This window comes from Odocoileus virginianus, unplaced genomic scaffold, assembly GCF_023699985.2.
Source record: "Odocoileus virginianus isolate 20LAN1187 ecotype Illinois unplaced genomic scaffold, Ovbor_1.2 Unplaced_Scaffold_13, whole genome shotgun sequence".
Lineage (NCBI taxonomy): Eukaryota > Metazoa > Chordata > Mammalia > Artiodactyla > Cervidae > Odocoileus > Odocoileus virginianus.
In genome coordinates, this window is record NW_027224275.1 from 82305 (window position 1) to 100458 (window position 18154).

At 45.7% G+C, this 18154-nt stretch overlaps 1 protein-coding gene across 7 annotated transcripts in view; it reads right to left on the reverse strand.

The window, feature by feature from the left end:
- The window catches only part of ZNF185 (zinc finger protein 185 with LIM domain), a 67029-nt gene that overhangs the window by 12222 nt on the left and 36653 nt on the right, over nucleotides 1-18154 (reverse strand). For 6 of the 7 annotated variants that reach the window (XM_070462769.1, XM_070462772.1, XM_070462770.1 and 3 more), the window contains 3 exons: nucleotides 14269-14463; nucleotides 2839-3030; nucleotides 345-455 (listed from right to left, as the gene is read on the reverse strand). In XM_070462769.1, the coding sequence (XP_070318870.1) occupies nucleotides 345-455; nucleotides 2839-3030; nucleotides 14269-14463 (498 nt within the window). The remainder of the gene's footprint in view (nucleotides 1-344; nucleotides 456-2838; nucleotides 3031-14268; nucleotides 14464-18154) is intronic. The other variant, XM_070462774.1, reaches the window with a different exon arrangement.

Genomic DNA, 18154 nt, shown 5'->3' on the forward strand with positions numbered 1-18154 from the left:
ACAACAGATAACGTGAGAGAGACAGACAACATAGGCCCTGGCCTCAGAGGTATTTCTTTGGCTTTTTCAAGCATGTTCCCCAAGAGACACTAGCAAGGTCCAAAGGTAGCAGAGCCCTAGAAAGTGGCACATCAGCTTCTCACTGGGAGACTCCGTTCAGGCCTCCACACAGGAGTTTACACTAGGGGAACCTGGGCGACACTTTGTGGCCCCTTGACCAACAGACTGCTGGGAATTGCAGTAGGCACTAGAACTAATGTCAAAGAAGTAGCACGAGACAAAAGCTGAGTCCTTTAGCTCCAGGAAATAGCCCAAAGAACACCTCTCAGATGGTCTCTTCTTACCTGTTTGAGTTGGGCTCCAGTTCACTTGGGGAGGCTGGCATATGAATAGGATGCTGCTCAGAAGGGGCAGGCCTGGGAACAGAGACCATACAGCCCGAGGGGTTTCTCATCCTGAAAGAAGTGGAGGGAGGGGCAAGTATTTCAACATTGAGAACTGATGTGTTGCAGAGTCACACGGGGTTATCAGGGGCTAATGCCAAAACTTCCATGTCAAGGAGTTTAAAAGAATGCCAGCGTTTTTAAAACAAACCTTGAAGATCACTGAGCTTCTGTTCTTTGAGGCTCCTGAGATCAATGGGTAGAAGCACTCATTTTGTAAGTCAGAGGCAAGACCCCAACCTTCCAGCATGTGCCCATAACTACTCCTGCAGCCAAGGGCCTTGGCCTGTGACTCACTTGGTTATAGCATGGCTATAGAGCTATCACGAACTTGACAGACTCAGCCCCTTCCTGGAATGAGCTCCCTGCCCCCTTCCTCCAGTGAAGTCTCTGGAGAATACAAAGGTGAGGAAGAGAGGGACAAATTAATTTAGGCATCACCAAGGAAGAGATGTGGATGGACCTCATTCTGGAAGTCACCTGCCATAAGAAGAGGAAAAAAACTTATGGGTATAATGGTTTTTCTGAATCTCAACCCTTTGGTGTAACACACAACCCTTGGCCTGGAATTGGACCCCCTAGCCAGCTCACAAGGTGTTTTTCTGGCCAGGCCATTACTTGCTTTTATTCTGCCTGCTCCTGGATCAGCAGTCCCATACCAAAGGCTGCTGCAGCTGCCTGCCTATTCAGGGAATTCTTTTAGGTTCCATCCCTGAGCCTTCCCCATTTGTGCCATCACCTCATGTCAACTCCCTGTCTAACATCTTCAGCCCAGCTTTACAGGAACACACTGCCCTGGGTTAACTCTGGCTTCTCTCCAACATGGTGCCACTCAGATAATGTCCTGAGTGTGGCTTCATCCACCTGCCCTAGCCTCTGGGCTACTACCCCTTTCCCAGAGAATCCAGTGTACAGGACTTCAACTAGTCTAAGAGTGGGGATTGTAGAGAACAATCATAATCTAGCACCTGCCCAGCTCCCAAGCCCCATCTTTAGGGACTATGTCATGTGCATCTGACCTCTCTGGTACATTTGCACAAAACACCACCTTTTCCTCTGGGAAGCCCTTCCAGGGTACCTGCCTTCTCACCCAAGGCTGGGTGAGGTTCCCTGCCTCAGTGTGCCCAGTTACCCTGTGCTAGTCCTATATCACTCTAGCACACAGGAATGCACCATGGAGACTGGAGGAAGTGGACTGGCTGGGAGGGGAAGCCCCGTGGGAACATGGAAAGACAGGTGGGGGGATAAAGTACAGAACCAGACAGTGAAAAGAAGACTGAGTACAAGAGGAAGAAAACAGCATCCATTTCTGACTGAGCAGCTAGCAAGTGGCTGGCATCCATTTATCCACACCCAACACAATAGTTCAAGTGACAAAAGAGCTGAAGCATCAAGGAGACCTGAAGGATAAGATGAGCCAGTTTATCAAGAATGGAGAGGCTGCAGATATGACATGGTGATTAGCAACACAGGCCCTGGGCTGACTGTGTTTTAATCCCTATTAGGCCACTGCCTGGTTGGACAACTACTGGCCAGCTATTCAATCTACCTCTGCCTCAGTTTCTTATCTATAGAACAGATAATAATAGTACTTTTCCCATATGGTTGGTGTGAGAATTAAGTGAGTACACATAAAGCATCAAAAGGATGCCTGCACATTCTCAGCTCGAAGCAAATGTTAACGGTTATTACTGTGGTGTAACTGCTGTAGTAGCTGGTCACTGGTTCACTGTGTGCTTCATGAGGGTGGGGATAGAGGGCTGGTCATTTTGTTTGCTACCTACAGCTGGCTCACATGGAGTATTTAGGTTCTTCTGCCTGTCTCCCCAGGCAAGAATACTGGAGTGGGTTGCCATTCCCTTCTCCAGGGGATCTTCCCGACCCAGGGATTGAACCTAAGTCTCCTGCACTGCAGGCAGATTCTTTACCATCTGAGCTACCGGGGAAGTCTATTTGTATATCATTTCCCCAGTGGCCACTCTGGGGAAAGATCTTGGGGGAGCTAAGGAACATGGATATGCTGCCATGCAAGGCCATCCTGGTGGCTGTGGCAGTGGAATAATTTATTCGCATTGTAGCACACTTTCCTCAGAAATCTTCCACCCCCACAAGTGGCAAAGGCACTCTATATCCCTCTGCCAACCCAGGTCTTCAAGCTCCAAACGTCTGTCATGCTTCGTGTAACAGATTTGATGCTGTGGCTTCAAACTCAAGCCAACAGAGACCTACCCCTGGGATGCTCATTGCTGGTCAGCTTCACAAGGACTCCTAGCCAATCATACCTGCAGAAGGTAACGGGCATGACTAGTGTGTTAGGATTTGCTTTGGGGTGTGGCCCCTGAGAAAACTCCAGTTCAGGCAGGCTAGCAGGAGCCTGGCACATAGTAGCCCTTACCTGTTGGCCAGGCTGTCCACTTCCAGGCATTGCTCAGGATTTCTGGGGCTGCTCTGCTCTGAGGTACTGGGGTCTGTGCTCTGCTGGGTGGGTACGGCTGGGTCTTGTTGATTATCTTGCAGGACTCCAGGCCTCCCCTGACATGTCTCTCCCACCTTGGTGACCACATTCTTCTCAAAAACAACCAAGGTGCTGAGGAGGAATGAATCCTTGGTCATCCACTGCACACCCATATCCCCTCCTGAGACCGTAGCAGGCTCCTCTCCTGGGGAGGTGGGATTGCGGGGCACAGAAGAGCCTGGCATGGCCCCCACCTCAGGGAGCACTCATGTCCGCCTCAGGAGGACACCAGCACCACTGCTCCCCTCCCATCACAAACACAGTCCCCCAAAACACCTGATGAATTCAGTTCAGTTCAGTCGCTCAGTTGTGTCTGACTCTTTGTGACCCCATGGACTGCAGCACACCAGGTTTCCCTGTCCATCACCAACTCCTGGAGCTTACTCAAACTCATGTCCATCAAGTCAGTGATGCCATCCAACCATCTCATCCTCTGTCATCCCCTTCTCCTGCCTTCAATCTTTCCCAGCATCAGGGTGTTTTCCAATGAGTCAGTTCTTGCATCAGGTGGCCAAAGTATTGGAGTTTCAGCTTCAGCATCAGTCCTTCCAATGAACATTCAGGGCTGATTTCCTTTAGGATGGACTGGTTTGATCTCCTTGCAGTCCAAGGGACTCTTAAGAGTCTTCTCCAGCACCACAGTTCAAAGCATCAATTCTTCAGCACTCAACTTTCTTATAGTCCAACTCTCACATCCATACATGACTACTGGAAATGACTACTGATGACCTAAATGATGTTTTAAAAGACAAAGATCTCTCTTAGCTGGAAACAGGGGCATTTCTGTCCCCTTCATCCTGTTGCCATGACTCCTTTCTCCAAATTTCCCCAGTCCCAGTTCACCTGTCCTGCTTAAAAAGTCCCAAGCCATCCTGTCTTCTCCCCAGGCCGGGGTGCTCAGAATGCCTGTGCACAAAAATCCAGCAGGGCACCAGCTCTCTGGCAAGAGGTTTCTTCCCTCAGCTGCTTTGGCTGGCTGTGTGTGTTAGCAGCTCAGTCATGTCTGACTCTTTGTGACCCCATGAACTGTAGCCCTCCAGGCTTCTCTGTCTATGGAATTCTCCAGGCAAGAATACTGGAGTGGATTGCCATTCCTTTCTCCAGAGGATCTTCCTGACCCACAGATGGAACTCTGGTCTCCTGCATCACAGGCAGATTCTTTACTGTTTGAGCTACAGGAAAGTCCTGCTTTGGCTGGCTGGGGGCGAGGCGGGGAGCAGGTAGGGGGGCAAAGGAGTGGGAAGAGAATCATCAGGGCTTGCTACATTCTCAAATAGACTGATGACCCTGCAATGCTGGGGGGAAGGGCCATGAAAACCAAAAGGCTTCTCAGGACGCCCAACAGGTGATCCTTGCTTGCCATCTGCTGGCTAACATGGGCAAAGCCCAGAATAAGCCCTGCCAAAGCTGAGCATGCCCAGGACAGCTATTTTTTTTTTTTTTACTGATTGTCGTTATTTCACGACGGACATCGCGGTCAGAGCTCTCAGCTGCAGAAAATGGCAGCTGTTGCAGGCTCACACCTGCCAAACTCCACTGAGCATGAGCCCGAGGCACACGCACAGGCTCAGGGCATACATACCATTGTTGCCCATGTGTTGATCGCAGTTAGGATCTCCTTGTCTTTTTTATTGCCGAGCAGTCACAGTTATTTTTAACGAAGTAATAGCATTTTCATTCCTCTACACACATGAAAATTATGGGGTGAGGGTCTGCTTGCAGGTCACAAATTGCACTCAGGATGTAACTTCGACTACCCTTCCCATCCCCAGTCTTACCAAGTAGCTGCCGCTACACTTCCCATCACTAAGTCTGCGGATGAAAGTGGGATAAAAGCAGAAGCATGGGCTAATAACTTAGACGGCCCATTTAAGGCAAACAAAAAGGTCTTTCTTAACTTCAAATACCCCACCCCACCCCAACTCCGCAGCTTCTCTTCCCCCTGCAACAGCCAAGCTTCTTGAAAGAGCTAGGTGCACTAGCTCTTCTCGCTTCTTCATTCCCATCTCCCTGTCAACTCTCCACAGAAGCTACTATTGCTTCCCAGTATCCTAAATTATCTGTGATGAAGGACTTCTCTTCCCCTAAGTATCTAGGACAAATATGTTGCCTTCTAGGTCCTGCCTCCACTGGCGGGGAGCTCTCCGTGGTCACAAAGCATAAAAACAACATGCTGGAAAACCTAATTGGAAATGCTCTAGATATTTTGTCCAGGTAGATAACTGTTAAGATACCCCAAATGACTAGTTTCTGCTTGGTCCCTCACCCAAAATTTAGTCTACAGTCTCCATAAGATTATATATCAAGGCAAAAAAAAACTTAAAGCCTCCTGTACAAATATTAGCAGGAAGCTTTAGCCTTCATGTCGAGCAGGTGACCTCAACTTGTCCCATCTGCCAGAAACAGAATTCTGATAAAAATATAAAGTGTGGCAAAAAGGAGAACCAGCTCTTATACAAACCAATGAGTCTTTAATTTGTGTTTATACCTGACACACGGCTGAAATTTTAGAATTCAAGCCATAAGATCTCCATTTGAGTCTATCTGAACCTTTATGTACATGTGTATGTTATATATGTGTAATATCTTTTTACTTGTGAATAGAATTACCAAGTAAACATACAAGATCACTTATCCTTTATTCCAGTTGACTTAGGGATAAATAAACATTTATATAAATTAAATATTTCTAAAACTCATTAAAATTTTTCTAGTACTTTGAATGTGCAGAAGAAAAAGTATTCTTTTATAAGAATTTTTTATAAACTAACATGAATTTTTAAAAATTCAAGTTTAAAGAATTTAGGTAAATCCTTGGCAAACAAAGCTAGTCTAATATTGTTAATTTAATAAAAACAGCTGTCTTGTGAGTTGTATATTTGTATTTTATACTGTACAATATAAAATATGCTTTATATTATGTAAATTACATGAGAAGCACTAATCCAATAATAATAAATAATGATAATAATAATGCAAAGCATTTCCTAATTTTTATGGGTAAATGTTAATTACATAAATATTTCAGAAACCATATAAAATTCTTAGAGATTTGTCAGTGCCCTCACTGTCCATGATATGCTTTTATTTCTCAGAATCCCAGTGCTGCCCTGCCTTGCCCAATATTAGAGAACAACAGCACAATGTTATCAGTCATAATTTCAATTATTTTTAAAATGTTAATTTGGTTGCAAGTTTACTTTTTAAAATTTAAATTCAGGTATTCTAAGTCAGTGGGTTTCTACTGGAAATTCTTATCATTTACCTATGGAATTTTGTTAATCTACATATGTTCAAGACCTTTTCCTTCATTGGCAATTTGATTTCATTCATCTCCTAAATCTCATGATTTTAAATATGTTCTTACTACCATGTCTGTTCCTTAACTGACTTGAAGCTTTCCCTTTTAAAAGGGCCATTGCAACCACTGCTGCTAAACTTTTGTTGGAACAAGTACTCCCTCATGAGGAATTCTGATTCTTTCAAGTAATTGAGGAATAAATTTCACCAGTTAAGTCATCCAAGAAATCAAAAGTTTTCCTCTATATCCCAAATTACATTGTCTTTGTTATACTCAGGCATCAGAAATGACAGAGCTATAAAATTATTCAGTTCAGTTCAGTCACTCAGTACTGTCCGACTCCTTGTGACCCCATGGACTACAGCACACCAGGCTTCCCTGTCTATCACCAACTCCAAGAGCTTGCTCAAACTCGTGTCCATCGAGTCAATGATGCCATCAAACCATCTCATCCTCTGCCATCCCCTTCTCCTCCTGCCTTCATCCTTCCCAGCATCAGGGTCTTTTCCAATGAGTCAGTTCGTCTCATCAGGTGGCCCAAGTATTAGAGCCTCAATTCAGCATCAGTCCTTCCAATGAATATTCAGGACTGATTTCCTTTAGGATGAACTGGTTTGATCTCCTTGCAGTCTAAGGGACTCTCAAGAGTCTTCTCCAACACCACAGTTCAAAAGCATCAATTCTTCAGCGCTCAGCTTTCTTTATAGTCCAACTCTCACATCCACAGATGACTACTGGAAAAAATAATAGCTTTGACTAAACAGACCTTTGTCAGTAAAGTAATGTCTCTGCTTTTCAATATGCTGTCTAGGTTGGTCATAGCTTTTTTCTTCCAAGGAGCAAGCATCTTTTAATTTCATGGCTGCAGTCACCATCTGCAGTGATTTTGGAGCCCCCAAAATAAAGTCTCTCACTGGTTTTCATTGTTTCTCCATCTATTTGCCATGAAGTGATGGGACCAGATGCCATGATCTTAGCTTTTTGAATGTTGAGTTTTAAGCCAGCTTTTTCACTCTCCTCTTTCATTTTCATCAAGAAGCTCTTTAGTTCCTCTTCCCTTTCTGCCATAAGGGTGGTGTCATCTGTGTATTTGAGATTATTGGTATTTCTCCTGGCAGTCTTGCTTCCAGATTGTGCTTCATCCAGTCCGGCATTTCGCATGATGTACTCTGCATATAAGTTAAATAAGCAGAGTGACAATATACAGCCTTGATGTACTCCTTTCCCAATTTGGAACCAGTCTGTTGTTCCATGTCTGGTTCTAACTGTTGCTTCTTGACCTGCATACAGATTTCTCAGGAGGCAGGTAAGGTGGTCTGGTATTCCCATCTCTTGAAGAATTTTCCACAGTTTGTTGTGATCCACACAGTCAAAGGCTTTGGTGTAGTCAAAGCAGAAGTAGATATTTTTCTGGAACTCTCTTGCTTTTTCTATGATCCAACAGATGTTGGCAATTTGGTCTCTGGTTCCTCTGCTTTTTCTAAATCCAGCTTGAATATCTGGAAGTTCATAGTTCACATACTATCAAAATCTGGCTTGGAGAATTTTGAGCATTACTTTGCAAGCACGTGAGATGTGTGCAACTGTGCAGTAGGTTGGACATTCTTTGGCACAGTCTTTCTTTGGGATTGGAATGAAAATTGACAACTTCCAGTCCTGTGGCCACTGCTGAGTTTTCCAAATTTGCTAGCATATTGAGTGCAGCACTTTCACAGCATCATCTTTTAAGATATGGAATAGCTCGGCTGAAATCCCATCACCTCCACTAACTTTGTTCATAGTGATACTTCCTAAGGCCCACTTGACTTCACATTCCAGGGTGTCTGGCTCTAGGTGAATGATCACACCATCATGGTTATCTGGGTCATGAAGATCTTTTTTGTATAGTTCTTCGGTGTATTCTTAATATCTTCTGCTTTCTGTTAGGTCCATACCATTTCTGTCCTTTATTGTATCCATCTTTGCATGAAATGTTCTCTTGGTATCTCTAATTTTCTTGAAGAGATCTCTAGTCTTTCCCATTCTATTGTTTTCCTCTATTTCTTTGCATTTCTTCCTCAAACTGAGGAAGGTTTTCTTATCTCTCCTTGCTATTCTTTGGAACTCTGCATTCAAATGGGTATATCTTTCCTTTTCTCCTTTGCCTTTAGCTTCTCTTCTTTTCTCAGCTATTTGTAAGGCCTCCTCAGACAACCATTTTGCCTTTTTGCATTTCTTTTTCTTGGGGATGGTCTTGATCACTGCCTCCTGTACAATGTCACAAACCTCCATCCATAGTTCTTCAGGCACTCTATCAGATCTAATCCCTTGAATCTATTTGTCACTTCCACTGTATAATCATAAGGGATTTGATTTAGGTCATACCTGAATGGTCTAGTGGTTTTCCCTACTTTCTTCAATTTAAGTCTGAATTTGGCAAATAAAGAGTTCATGATCTGAGCCACAGTCAGCTCCTGGTCTTGTTTTTGCTGACTGTATAGAACTTCTCCATCTTTGGCTGCAAAGAATATAATCAGTCTGATTTCAGTATTGACCATCTGGTGATGTCCATGTGTAGAGTCTTCTCTTGTGTTGTTGGAAGAGGGTGTTTGCTATGACCAGTGCATTCTCTTGGCAAAACTCTGTTAGCCTTTGCCTTGCTTCATTTTGTACTCCAAGGCCAAATTTACCTGTTACTCCAGGTATCTTTTGACTTCCTACTTTTGCATTCCAGCCCCCATGATGAAAAGGACATCTTTTGGGGGTGTTAGTTCTAGAAGGTCTTGTAGGTCTTCATAGAACTGTTCAACTTCTTCAGCTTCTTCAGCATTACTGGTTGGGGCACAGACTTGGATTACTGTGATACTGAATGGTTTGCCTTGGAAACGAACAGAGATCATTCTGTCATTTTTGAGATTGCACCCAAGTACTGCATTTTGGACTCTTTTGTTGACTATGATGGCTACTCCATTTCTTCTAAGGGATTCTTGCCCACAGTAGTAGATATAATGGTCATCTGAATTAAATTCACCCATTCCAGTCCATTTTAGTTCGCTGATTCCTAAAATGTTGATGTTCACTCTTGCCATCTCCTGTTTGACCACTTCCAGTTTACCTTGATTCATGGACCTAACATTCCAGGTTCCTATGCAATATTGTTCTTTACAGCATTGGACTTTACTTCCATCACCAGTCACATCCACAACTGGGCATTGTTTTCACTTTGGCTCTGTCTCTTCATTCTTTCTGGAGTTATTTCTGCATTCTTCTACAGTAGCATATTGGGCACCTACTGACCTGGGGAGTTCATCTTTCAGTATCCTATCTTTTTGCCTGTTCATACTGTTCATGGGATTCTCAAGGCAAGAATACTGAAGTGGTTTGCCATTCCCTTCTCCAGTGGACCACGTTTTGTCAGAACTCTCCACCATGACCCGTCTGTCCTTGGGTGGCCCTACATGGCATGGCTCATAGTTTCATTGAGTTAGACAAGGCTGTGGTCCATGTGATCAGTTTGATTAGTTTTCTGTGATTGTGGTTTTCATTCTGTCTGCCCTCTGATGGATAAGGATAAGAGGCTTATGGAAGCTTCCTGTTGGGAGAGACTGACTGTGGGGGAAACTGGGTCTTGTTCTGATGGGTGGGGCCATGCTCAGTAAATCTTTAATCCAATTTTCTGTTGATGGGTGGGGCTGTGTTCCCTCCCTGTTGTTTGACCTGAGACCAAACTATGGTGGAGGTAATGAAGATAATAAAATTATAAAATATAAAAATTAAAGCTTGCTAAGCTGATGGAAAAACAATCTCCCACAGCCTGAGATTTTACCCTTGGCAATGACTGTCCTCTGGTCCTCTTCTGCTGGGCCATACCAACTGTCCTGGTGTGAAATTATATGCAACCCACACATAAGAATTCTCTATTTTGTCTCAGCTCTCAACTACTCTAACTTGGCCAATTCAGACATTCTAAGATCCTGATTGGATTTTTTTCTATCATCCATCCAACTCTCCTTCACAATTCTGTTGTTATTGTTGCCTGTGTCCTTGCAGTTCTCACTCTGCCCTCTCCTGTGCTTCTTGGAATCCCAGGTTAGTCAAGCCGCATCCACTAGAAGGTGCATAGACTACCTTTCCTTCTGACATATGTCCAGGCTGGGGCTGAGGAACTGATTGTTACTTGAGACTATGAGGAGTAAGTGGCCCTTAATTCCCTGGCCCACAAACTCAAAATGCCACATTATCTGATAAACCTAGTCTGTTGAGATACCATGCCAGTGACTGGACCCAAAGACTGGAAATGGAGAATCATTTGGGTCTGTAAAGAGGGCTTGTCCACAGCCACACCTGGAAGGCAGAGCCTTGCCTCAGGTGCCCTTGTCTGTTGATTCGTTTGAGACTGCTGCCTTGGCTTGGCATGTCTGTGAAGTGAGCATTTGTTCAGATGGCTCCAGGAAGTGCAGTGGCAACTTGGAGAGTTGCTCCACCACGTGAGCCAGGAGGGGTTACATACTCCACTTAGCCACATACTTTCTGATTTGACACTTCTCTCTTCCTCATTGCTTCCCAAATTCTGGGTTCATTATTCTTATTAAACAGTTCTGTTTCCATCTCCACAGCTGCTATCCTAGACAGGGCCTCATCATCTCTTACCTGGAGGACTGGAACAACTTCCAAGCTTTTCTCCCTGCCTGTACCTGCCCATTTTAAGTCCATTCTTTTCATTGACACCATAGAGATAACTGTAAAGCACAAATCTGACCACATCAATCATCTGCTTAAAACTTTTCTGGCTCTGTAGGTGGGAATGGAAAATGCTACAGCTGCTATGGAAAAACAGTACAGTGGTTCCTAAAACAACTTAAATATAAAGTTATCATATGATCCAGCAATTTCACCTCCGCATATATACCCAAAAGGACGGAAAGCAGGATCTTGAAAATATATTTGTACACCCATATTTATTGCAGCACTATTCACAATAGCCAAAATGTGGAAACAACCCAAGTGTCCACTGACAAATGAGTAGACAAACAAAAAGCAGTATGTCCACATTATGGAATATTATTCAGTCTTAAAAAGGAAGAAAATTCTGATATGCTACACTGATGAACCTTTAAGACATTAAGACTAAGAGAAAGATGCTAGTTACAAAAGGACAGATAGTGTATAGTTCCGCTTCTATGAGGCATTTATAGTAGTAAATTTATAGAGGCAAAAAGTAGGATGGTAAGTTGCCAGGGGCTTGGAGTAGAGAGGATGGGGAGATGTTGTTTAATGGAAAAGTTCTGGACATTGGCTGCACAACACTATGAATGTACTTAATGCCACTTAACTGCATACTTTAAAATGGTTAAAATGGTAATTTTTATGTTCTGTGTATTTTATAACAATTTAAAAAGAAATCTTCTTGGCTCTTTGTTCTCTGCAGAAAGTCCAAGTCCTTATGGCATAAGGTTCTGACCCTGCCCACCTGTGCTTTTGATCACAGTTTTTGTCCTTTATTGGGTTGATGTAGTGGGTAGTGTGCTGGTATTTCTAGTGGGTAGTGTGCTGGTATTTCTAAGACCACCCTCAGGGTCAATGATTCACTAGAACTCCCAGGACTCAGCATACACTCATCCTCACAGGCCCAAATGACCTTATCACATCTCTGCACATCAATCCCCACTAACCTCACCAGCCGTCAGCTAGTTCTTATCAAACCTTGGGGCCATCACTACACACAGTTGCTCAAACGTGAAATCTTGGGAGCAGCCTTGGCTACCGCTTTCCTTCACCTTTACCTTTGATAAGGCAACTTGTTGGCTATCTCTTGGCTGAGCAAACAGCCTCTTGACTGGTCTCCTCCCTTGTATTGCTGTATATCCACCCCACTTGTCATGTCTGGTCTTTAGATTCTCCTTTGCAAAACCTGTCAGTGGCGCCTGGGGCCCTCAGAATGTGGGTCATGCTCATCAGTCTAGGAGCAGGTGCCTGCCCAGCCTCACTCATCACTTTCCACCAAGCCAACCATTAACCCTTCCTTCACTGCAGCCACCCTGAGTCTATATTTCCGTCACAATGTATCTATCTTTCTGGCAAAGTCTTCCAGCTTCAACCTCATCCCACCTATAAAGAAAGACTCTCTTGACATCCACCCTAACTCCCCCCCACCCAAAGCCCAATCACCTCCTCCTTTACCTACAGGCTGCATTTTTTTACACCCTGTCTAACCAGAGAGCACACTGAGTACTGTGGCGCAAAGTCCAGAGTTGTCCATTCAGTATCTTGGTCTGGGCCCCTACAGGGCCTGGAGTCAAAGATGGGCAAAAGGAATCAAAGACCAGTTGGATATTCTTAAATAAGAAAACTTGTTACATCTAACACGTGAGCCTGGCACTAAAAATAGCCTCCTATTTAAGTATGGAAACTTTATGTATAAGAACCCCAGTATCATGAAGATTGCTGTTCAGTCTCTTGGTCATGTCCAACTCTTTAAACCCCATGGACTGCAGCACGCCAGGCTTCCCTGTCCTTCATTATCTCCTGGAGTTTGCTCAAACTCATGTCCATTGAGTCGGTGATGCCATCCAACCATCTCATCCTCTGTTGCCCCCTTCTCCTCCTGCCCTCAATCTTTCCCAGCATCAGGGTCTTTTCCAATGAGTCAGCTCTTTGCATCAGGTGGCCAAAGTATTGGAGCTTCAGCTTCAGCATCAGTCCTTCCAATGAATATTCAGGACTGATCTCCTTTAGGATGGACTGGTTTGATCTCCTTGCTATCCAAGGGACTCTCAAGAGTCTTCTCCAGCACCACAGTTCAAAAGCATCAATTCTTCAGCACTCAGCCTTCTTTATGGTCCAGCTCTCACATCCATACATGACTACTGGAAAAATCATAACTTTGACTAGATGGACCTTTGTCAGCAAAGCAATGTCTCTGCTTTTTAATACACTGTCTAGGTTTGTCATAGCTTTTCTTCCAAGGAGCAAATGTCTTTTAATTTCATGGCTGCAGTCACCGTCCATAGTGATTTTGGGGCTCAAGAAATAAAGTCTGCCATTGTTTTCATTTTCCATCTATCTATTTGCCATGAAGTGATGGGATTGGGTGCCTTGATTTTAGTTTTTTCAACGTTGAGCTTTAAGTTTTTATTTTATCTGTCTCTGCAATAGGAGCTACAGCTACTGTTCCCTGTCTCCTGGGTTGGTGAAACATTCCGGTGTTCCCTTCTAGCATTTCTCTCTTGCTTGGATCTGCAGAAGTGATAAGTGCTTTCATTTGTTCTCCATGAAATTTCCAAGCAATACAAACCTGCTGTGTTTCAACCATCGGTCAGCACATCGATAAGCTTTATAGGTCACGAATGTAATGTTCAGCCAGGCAGATGCCATCAGGAAAACCTTGACTTGAACACCACACACCCACACCACAAAGTCACCTCTAGTGACAATTACACCTGCCCTGCTACTTATGCATACCACACACCAACACATTACCAATCATAATCCCACCCCCACCTTTACTGCCAGTATCAGGGCACCTCTCTAATATGCTTGCACTCTCCTGTTTTCCCCCTGTCACTGTGACCTTCTCTCTCTGCTTCACCTTGCTGTACTCTTTCACAGTCTTCCCTTCCCCCCATCCTTTCTAATTATCTGACAGAGCCTTTTTACACATACATATAGCCCTCATCTTACCTGGGACCATCCTTGCCCCGACCTGTGGTGCTCCTATATCTGGGAGACCTTCTTCCTCCTCCACACATAAGAAATTAGCCAGGGTTTCTTACCTCTGGGAACAGATGACTGCTCCCATCACAGGCTCCATCTCAGTTCTTTCTGCCAAAGGAAGCCCCTTGACACTGCTCCATGCCCGGGGGTCACCATTCTAACTGCATTCACCAGGCAGGAGCCTGAGTAGCTAGGTGTGCGATGTGCCAGGCACTGGCATGCATGTGGGGCAAAAGTGGGTCCTACCTTGGTCATGGCCCCTGAAAAAACTCCAGTTCAGGCAGGCTAGCAGGAGCCTGGCACAGAGTAGCCCTTACCTGTTGGCCGGGCTGTCCACTTCCAGGCGCTGCTCAGGATTTCTGGGGCTGCTCTGCTCCGAGGTGCTGGGGTCTGTGCACTGCTGGGTGGGTACAACTGGGTCTCCTTGATCATCTTGCAGGACTCCGGGCCTCCCCTGCCACGTCTCTCCCACCTTGGTGACCACATTCTTCTCCTCAAAAACCACCAGGGTGCTGAGGAAGAATGAGTCCTTGATCATCCACTGCACACCCATATCCCCTTCTGTGACCACAGCAGGCTCCTCTCCCAGAGGTGGGGGAAGGAGCCTGGCATGGCCCCCACCTCAGGGAGCACTCATGTCCTCCTCAGGAGGACCCCAGCACCGCTGCTCCCCTCCAATTGACAAAGGCTGTCCCTGTATAAGATGAAGCCTGAGCCCAGATGCTTTTGCCACCCTCTGAATCCAGCAAGGAGGCAGTGACCTCCCAGCTGTCCTCAGTATCAAGTTCTTTGGGAGATCTTCTATCCTCCCTGGCCTGACGTCACACCTATACTTGCACATCCCTCCCATCATCATCCCCATCCTGGCATGCTTCCAAGGGCTTTGTTCTCCTCATTGGTGCCTCCTCCACATACTGTGTGATGGTGCTGGTGCCTGATGGCCTCAGGCACCAAAGATTTCATACGCCCACTAGGCCAGTGGCCAAGACTGAGTCAGGTTATTGAGAACATGAGCTTAGCGTTCCAGAAAATGACTATCTAGTTCACCATCACCTTGATCCTGGTCCATCCTGAATTCAAACCTGCCAATCAGCAGCCTGCCTCCAATTGCTCGTAGGGCTATATTAGGGCAAGAAGATCATACCAGCAGCTACCTCCAGCCTTGGGATTCTTTATTCATGGAAGTTAATTGCATGGTAGGCAGACTCACTGCCTTCAAGCTGGAATAACAAGAGGAGCAGAACTCATAACTTTTGGAGAGCATGCTCTTCTCCAATAGTGCCACTCCCTTAGCCAGCAGAATACCCTGACAGACTCACCCCACCTTTGCCTATGACATATAGGCTTGAGTCAATGACAAACCAAAAAGGCCTAAAAAGCATGTCCCCTGACTCTGGAAGCCCTGAGCTAGCTTTCAGTTCAGTTCAGTTCAGTCTCTCAGTCGTGTCCGACTCTTTGCGACCCATGGACTGCAGCACACCAGGCTTCCCTGTCTATCACCAACTCCCAGAGCTTGCTCAAACTCATGTCCATCAAGTCAATGATGCCATCCAACCATCTCATCCTCTGTCATCCCCTTCTCCTCCTGCCTTCAATCTTTCCCAGCATCAGGGTCTTTTCCAATGAGTCAGTTCTTCACATCAGGTAGCCAAAGTATTGGAGCTTCAGCTTCAGCATCAGTCCTTCCAGTGAATATTCAAGACTGATTTCCTTCAGGATTGACTGGTTTGATCTCCCTGCAGTCCAAGGGACTCTCAAGAGTCTTCTCCAACACCACAGTTCAAAAGCATCAATTCTTCAGCACTCAGCTTTCTTTATAGTCCAACTCACATCCATACATGACTACTGGAAAAACCATAGCTTTGACTAGATGGACCTTTGTTGGCAAAGTAATGTCTCTGCTTTTTAATATGCTGTCTAGGTTGGTCATAGCTTTTCTTCCAAAGAGCAAGCATCTTTTAATTTCATGGCTGCAGTCATCATCTGTGGTGATTTTGGAGGCCAAAAAACAGTTTCTCACTGTTTCCATTGTTTCCCCATCTATTTGCCATGAAGTGACGGGACCAGATACCATGATCTTAGTTTTTGAATGTTGAGTTTTAAGCCAGCTTTTTCACTCTACTCTTTCATCAAGAGGCTCTTTAGTTCTCAGTATTCTTGCCGTGAGAACCCCATGAGCTAACTTTACTCAATCAGAGTCCTGTACCAACCCATGGCTCCAATAGGATTATGATAATAGAAGTTTTCCTCACCAAGCTTGTGAATAAAGCCAAGATTCTCAGCAAAGAGCAATTTGAATGTCTACTGTGACACAGGGACAAGTCGATGAATAAAGCTGCTTTTCCCTAAGCCTCAGAGCAGAGTCACTACAATTATAGAAGGTATAACCTTACCTGACCCATGAAAAATAAATTTTAGTAACACAGTCACAAGAAGTCTTGCTGAGCAATATAACAACCCAGAAGTCCTCCTGGCCCCTAATACATTGCCTAGAAGTCAAGTGTTTAGAGATAGTAAATGTATTATAATACTTCTGGCTGTAACTAGATCAAAAATCTGGAAGCCTAGGCCAGCTACTGCCAACTGTTGACACAGTCATATTCTTTACATGGAAGACAACAGCTCCTTCCACTCTTGCAATACCTCCATTAGACTCTTCCAATGATTGACTGCAGTTGTCCACAGTGAATATATGTGCTTAAAGTCCACCTGTTCCTAATGCAGAGAGAACATAAACCTGAAAAACCCAGACTTGCAACACAGAGGAAAACAGCATATGCTTTAGATGTAGAGTCTAATGACAAAAATTTACTGGGGAAGGGGTGAGCGACTCTGTCTCATTAAATGAAGTCAGGCCAATAAACCTGGAAAAGAGGATCAGAGGCGAGCATTCCCCATGTCCTTAAGTAGTTCTGGTGGAAAGAGGTATTCCTCTGGGACTGGTTATTTAGCTTTAACTTTTAATAAAACGAGACTCCAACATGTATGTAGTACTTTGTGCCAGGAAATGACCTACACACAAAACCATTTAACCCTCACAACAGCCCTACGTGGTAGGATGTATTTTTGCCACTATTCTACAGGTAAGAAAACTGAAGCACAGAGATGAGTAAGATACCCAAGGCCACACAGCAAGTAAGGGACAGGGCTTACATTAGAGCCCAGGCATAGGAGCTCATGCTCACTACACTATACAACCTCTTCCTGTACCTGTCATGTACTGTGATGAAGCAAAACCAAAGTCAGATTAGCGCAGTTCTTCAACTTTGGGACAAAGGCACTGCTATGCAGATTGGACCACCCAACCTGTCCACCTCCCTCCTCAACCTTTTGATAATGATGTCCTCTCCCCACCGAGCCCCAGCGCCCTGAGTTGGCAGGTCCGCCCAGGGTCCCTCGGGGTTGAAGGGTCGAGCCGCCCTCCCCTCGTGTCCATGGGTCCTGGCCGCGGCCACCTCTGAAGACCAGTCTCTGGGGTCCAGAGACCACCAGGGCAGCTCACCAAACAGCCCCTTCGGATCTTTGCAGGCACCCAGCTTCCTTCCTCTCTCCCGCCTCCGCCTGCACTGTGGTGATGCTGCACTCGGGTTCAGGAGGCCTGCGTCAACTCCATGCGGGTGGGCGGGGGCAGGCCCACCCAGATCTTACAGACCATCGGGGGATGGGCAGCGAGAGCCCAAGGCGCCCAAGATGGGCAGCCAGGCAGAATTGTGATCCTCGCGCGCCATCTGGCGGCGTTTACGGGAACCGCCGCCAAGGCTCCTTTCGCCCAGGGTAGCCATTTCGAAGCGTGGACTGTCGCATTTCCCGACAAGCACCGCGACGCGAGCACACAGCCGCAGGAAATGGCGGCGCGCGCAGGCGCACAGGAGCTGGACTTATACGTTCACCTCCCCCCCCCCCCCCCCCCGGGGCCAGCACGCGCAGGCGCACACTGGAAGGCCTCTCGCTGTCCTAGAGCCAAAGAGGCGCAGGTGTGCGCATGTGCAGGCGCGTACGTTTTGCGCCCACTGCTCAGCTACCTGCAGCGAAGGTAGGGAGTGTGTGCGCCGTTTTTTCTTCCCAGCCCGTATCTTCTGACTTTCCGTAGAGATCAGCTTTAGGACAGCGTTTGTCAGCCTCGCCATTATTGAAATTTTGGACTGGATAACTGTGATGGGAGCTGTCCTGTGCACTGTCAGCCATTGGGCAGCATCCCTGGTC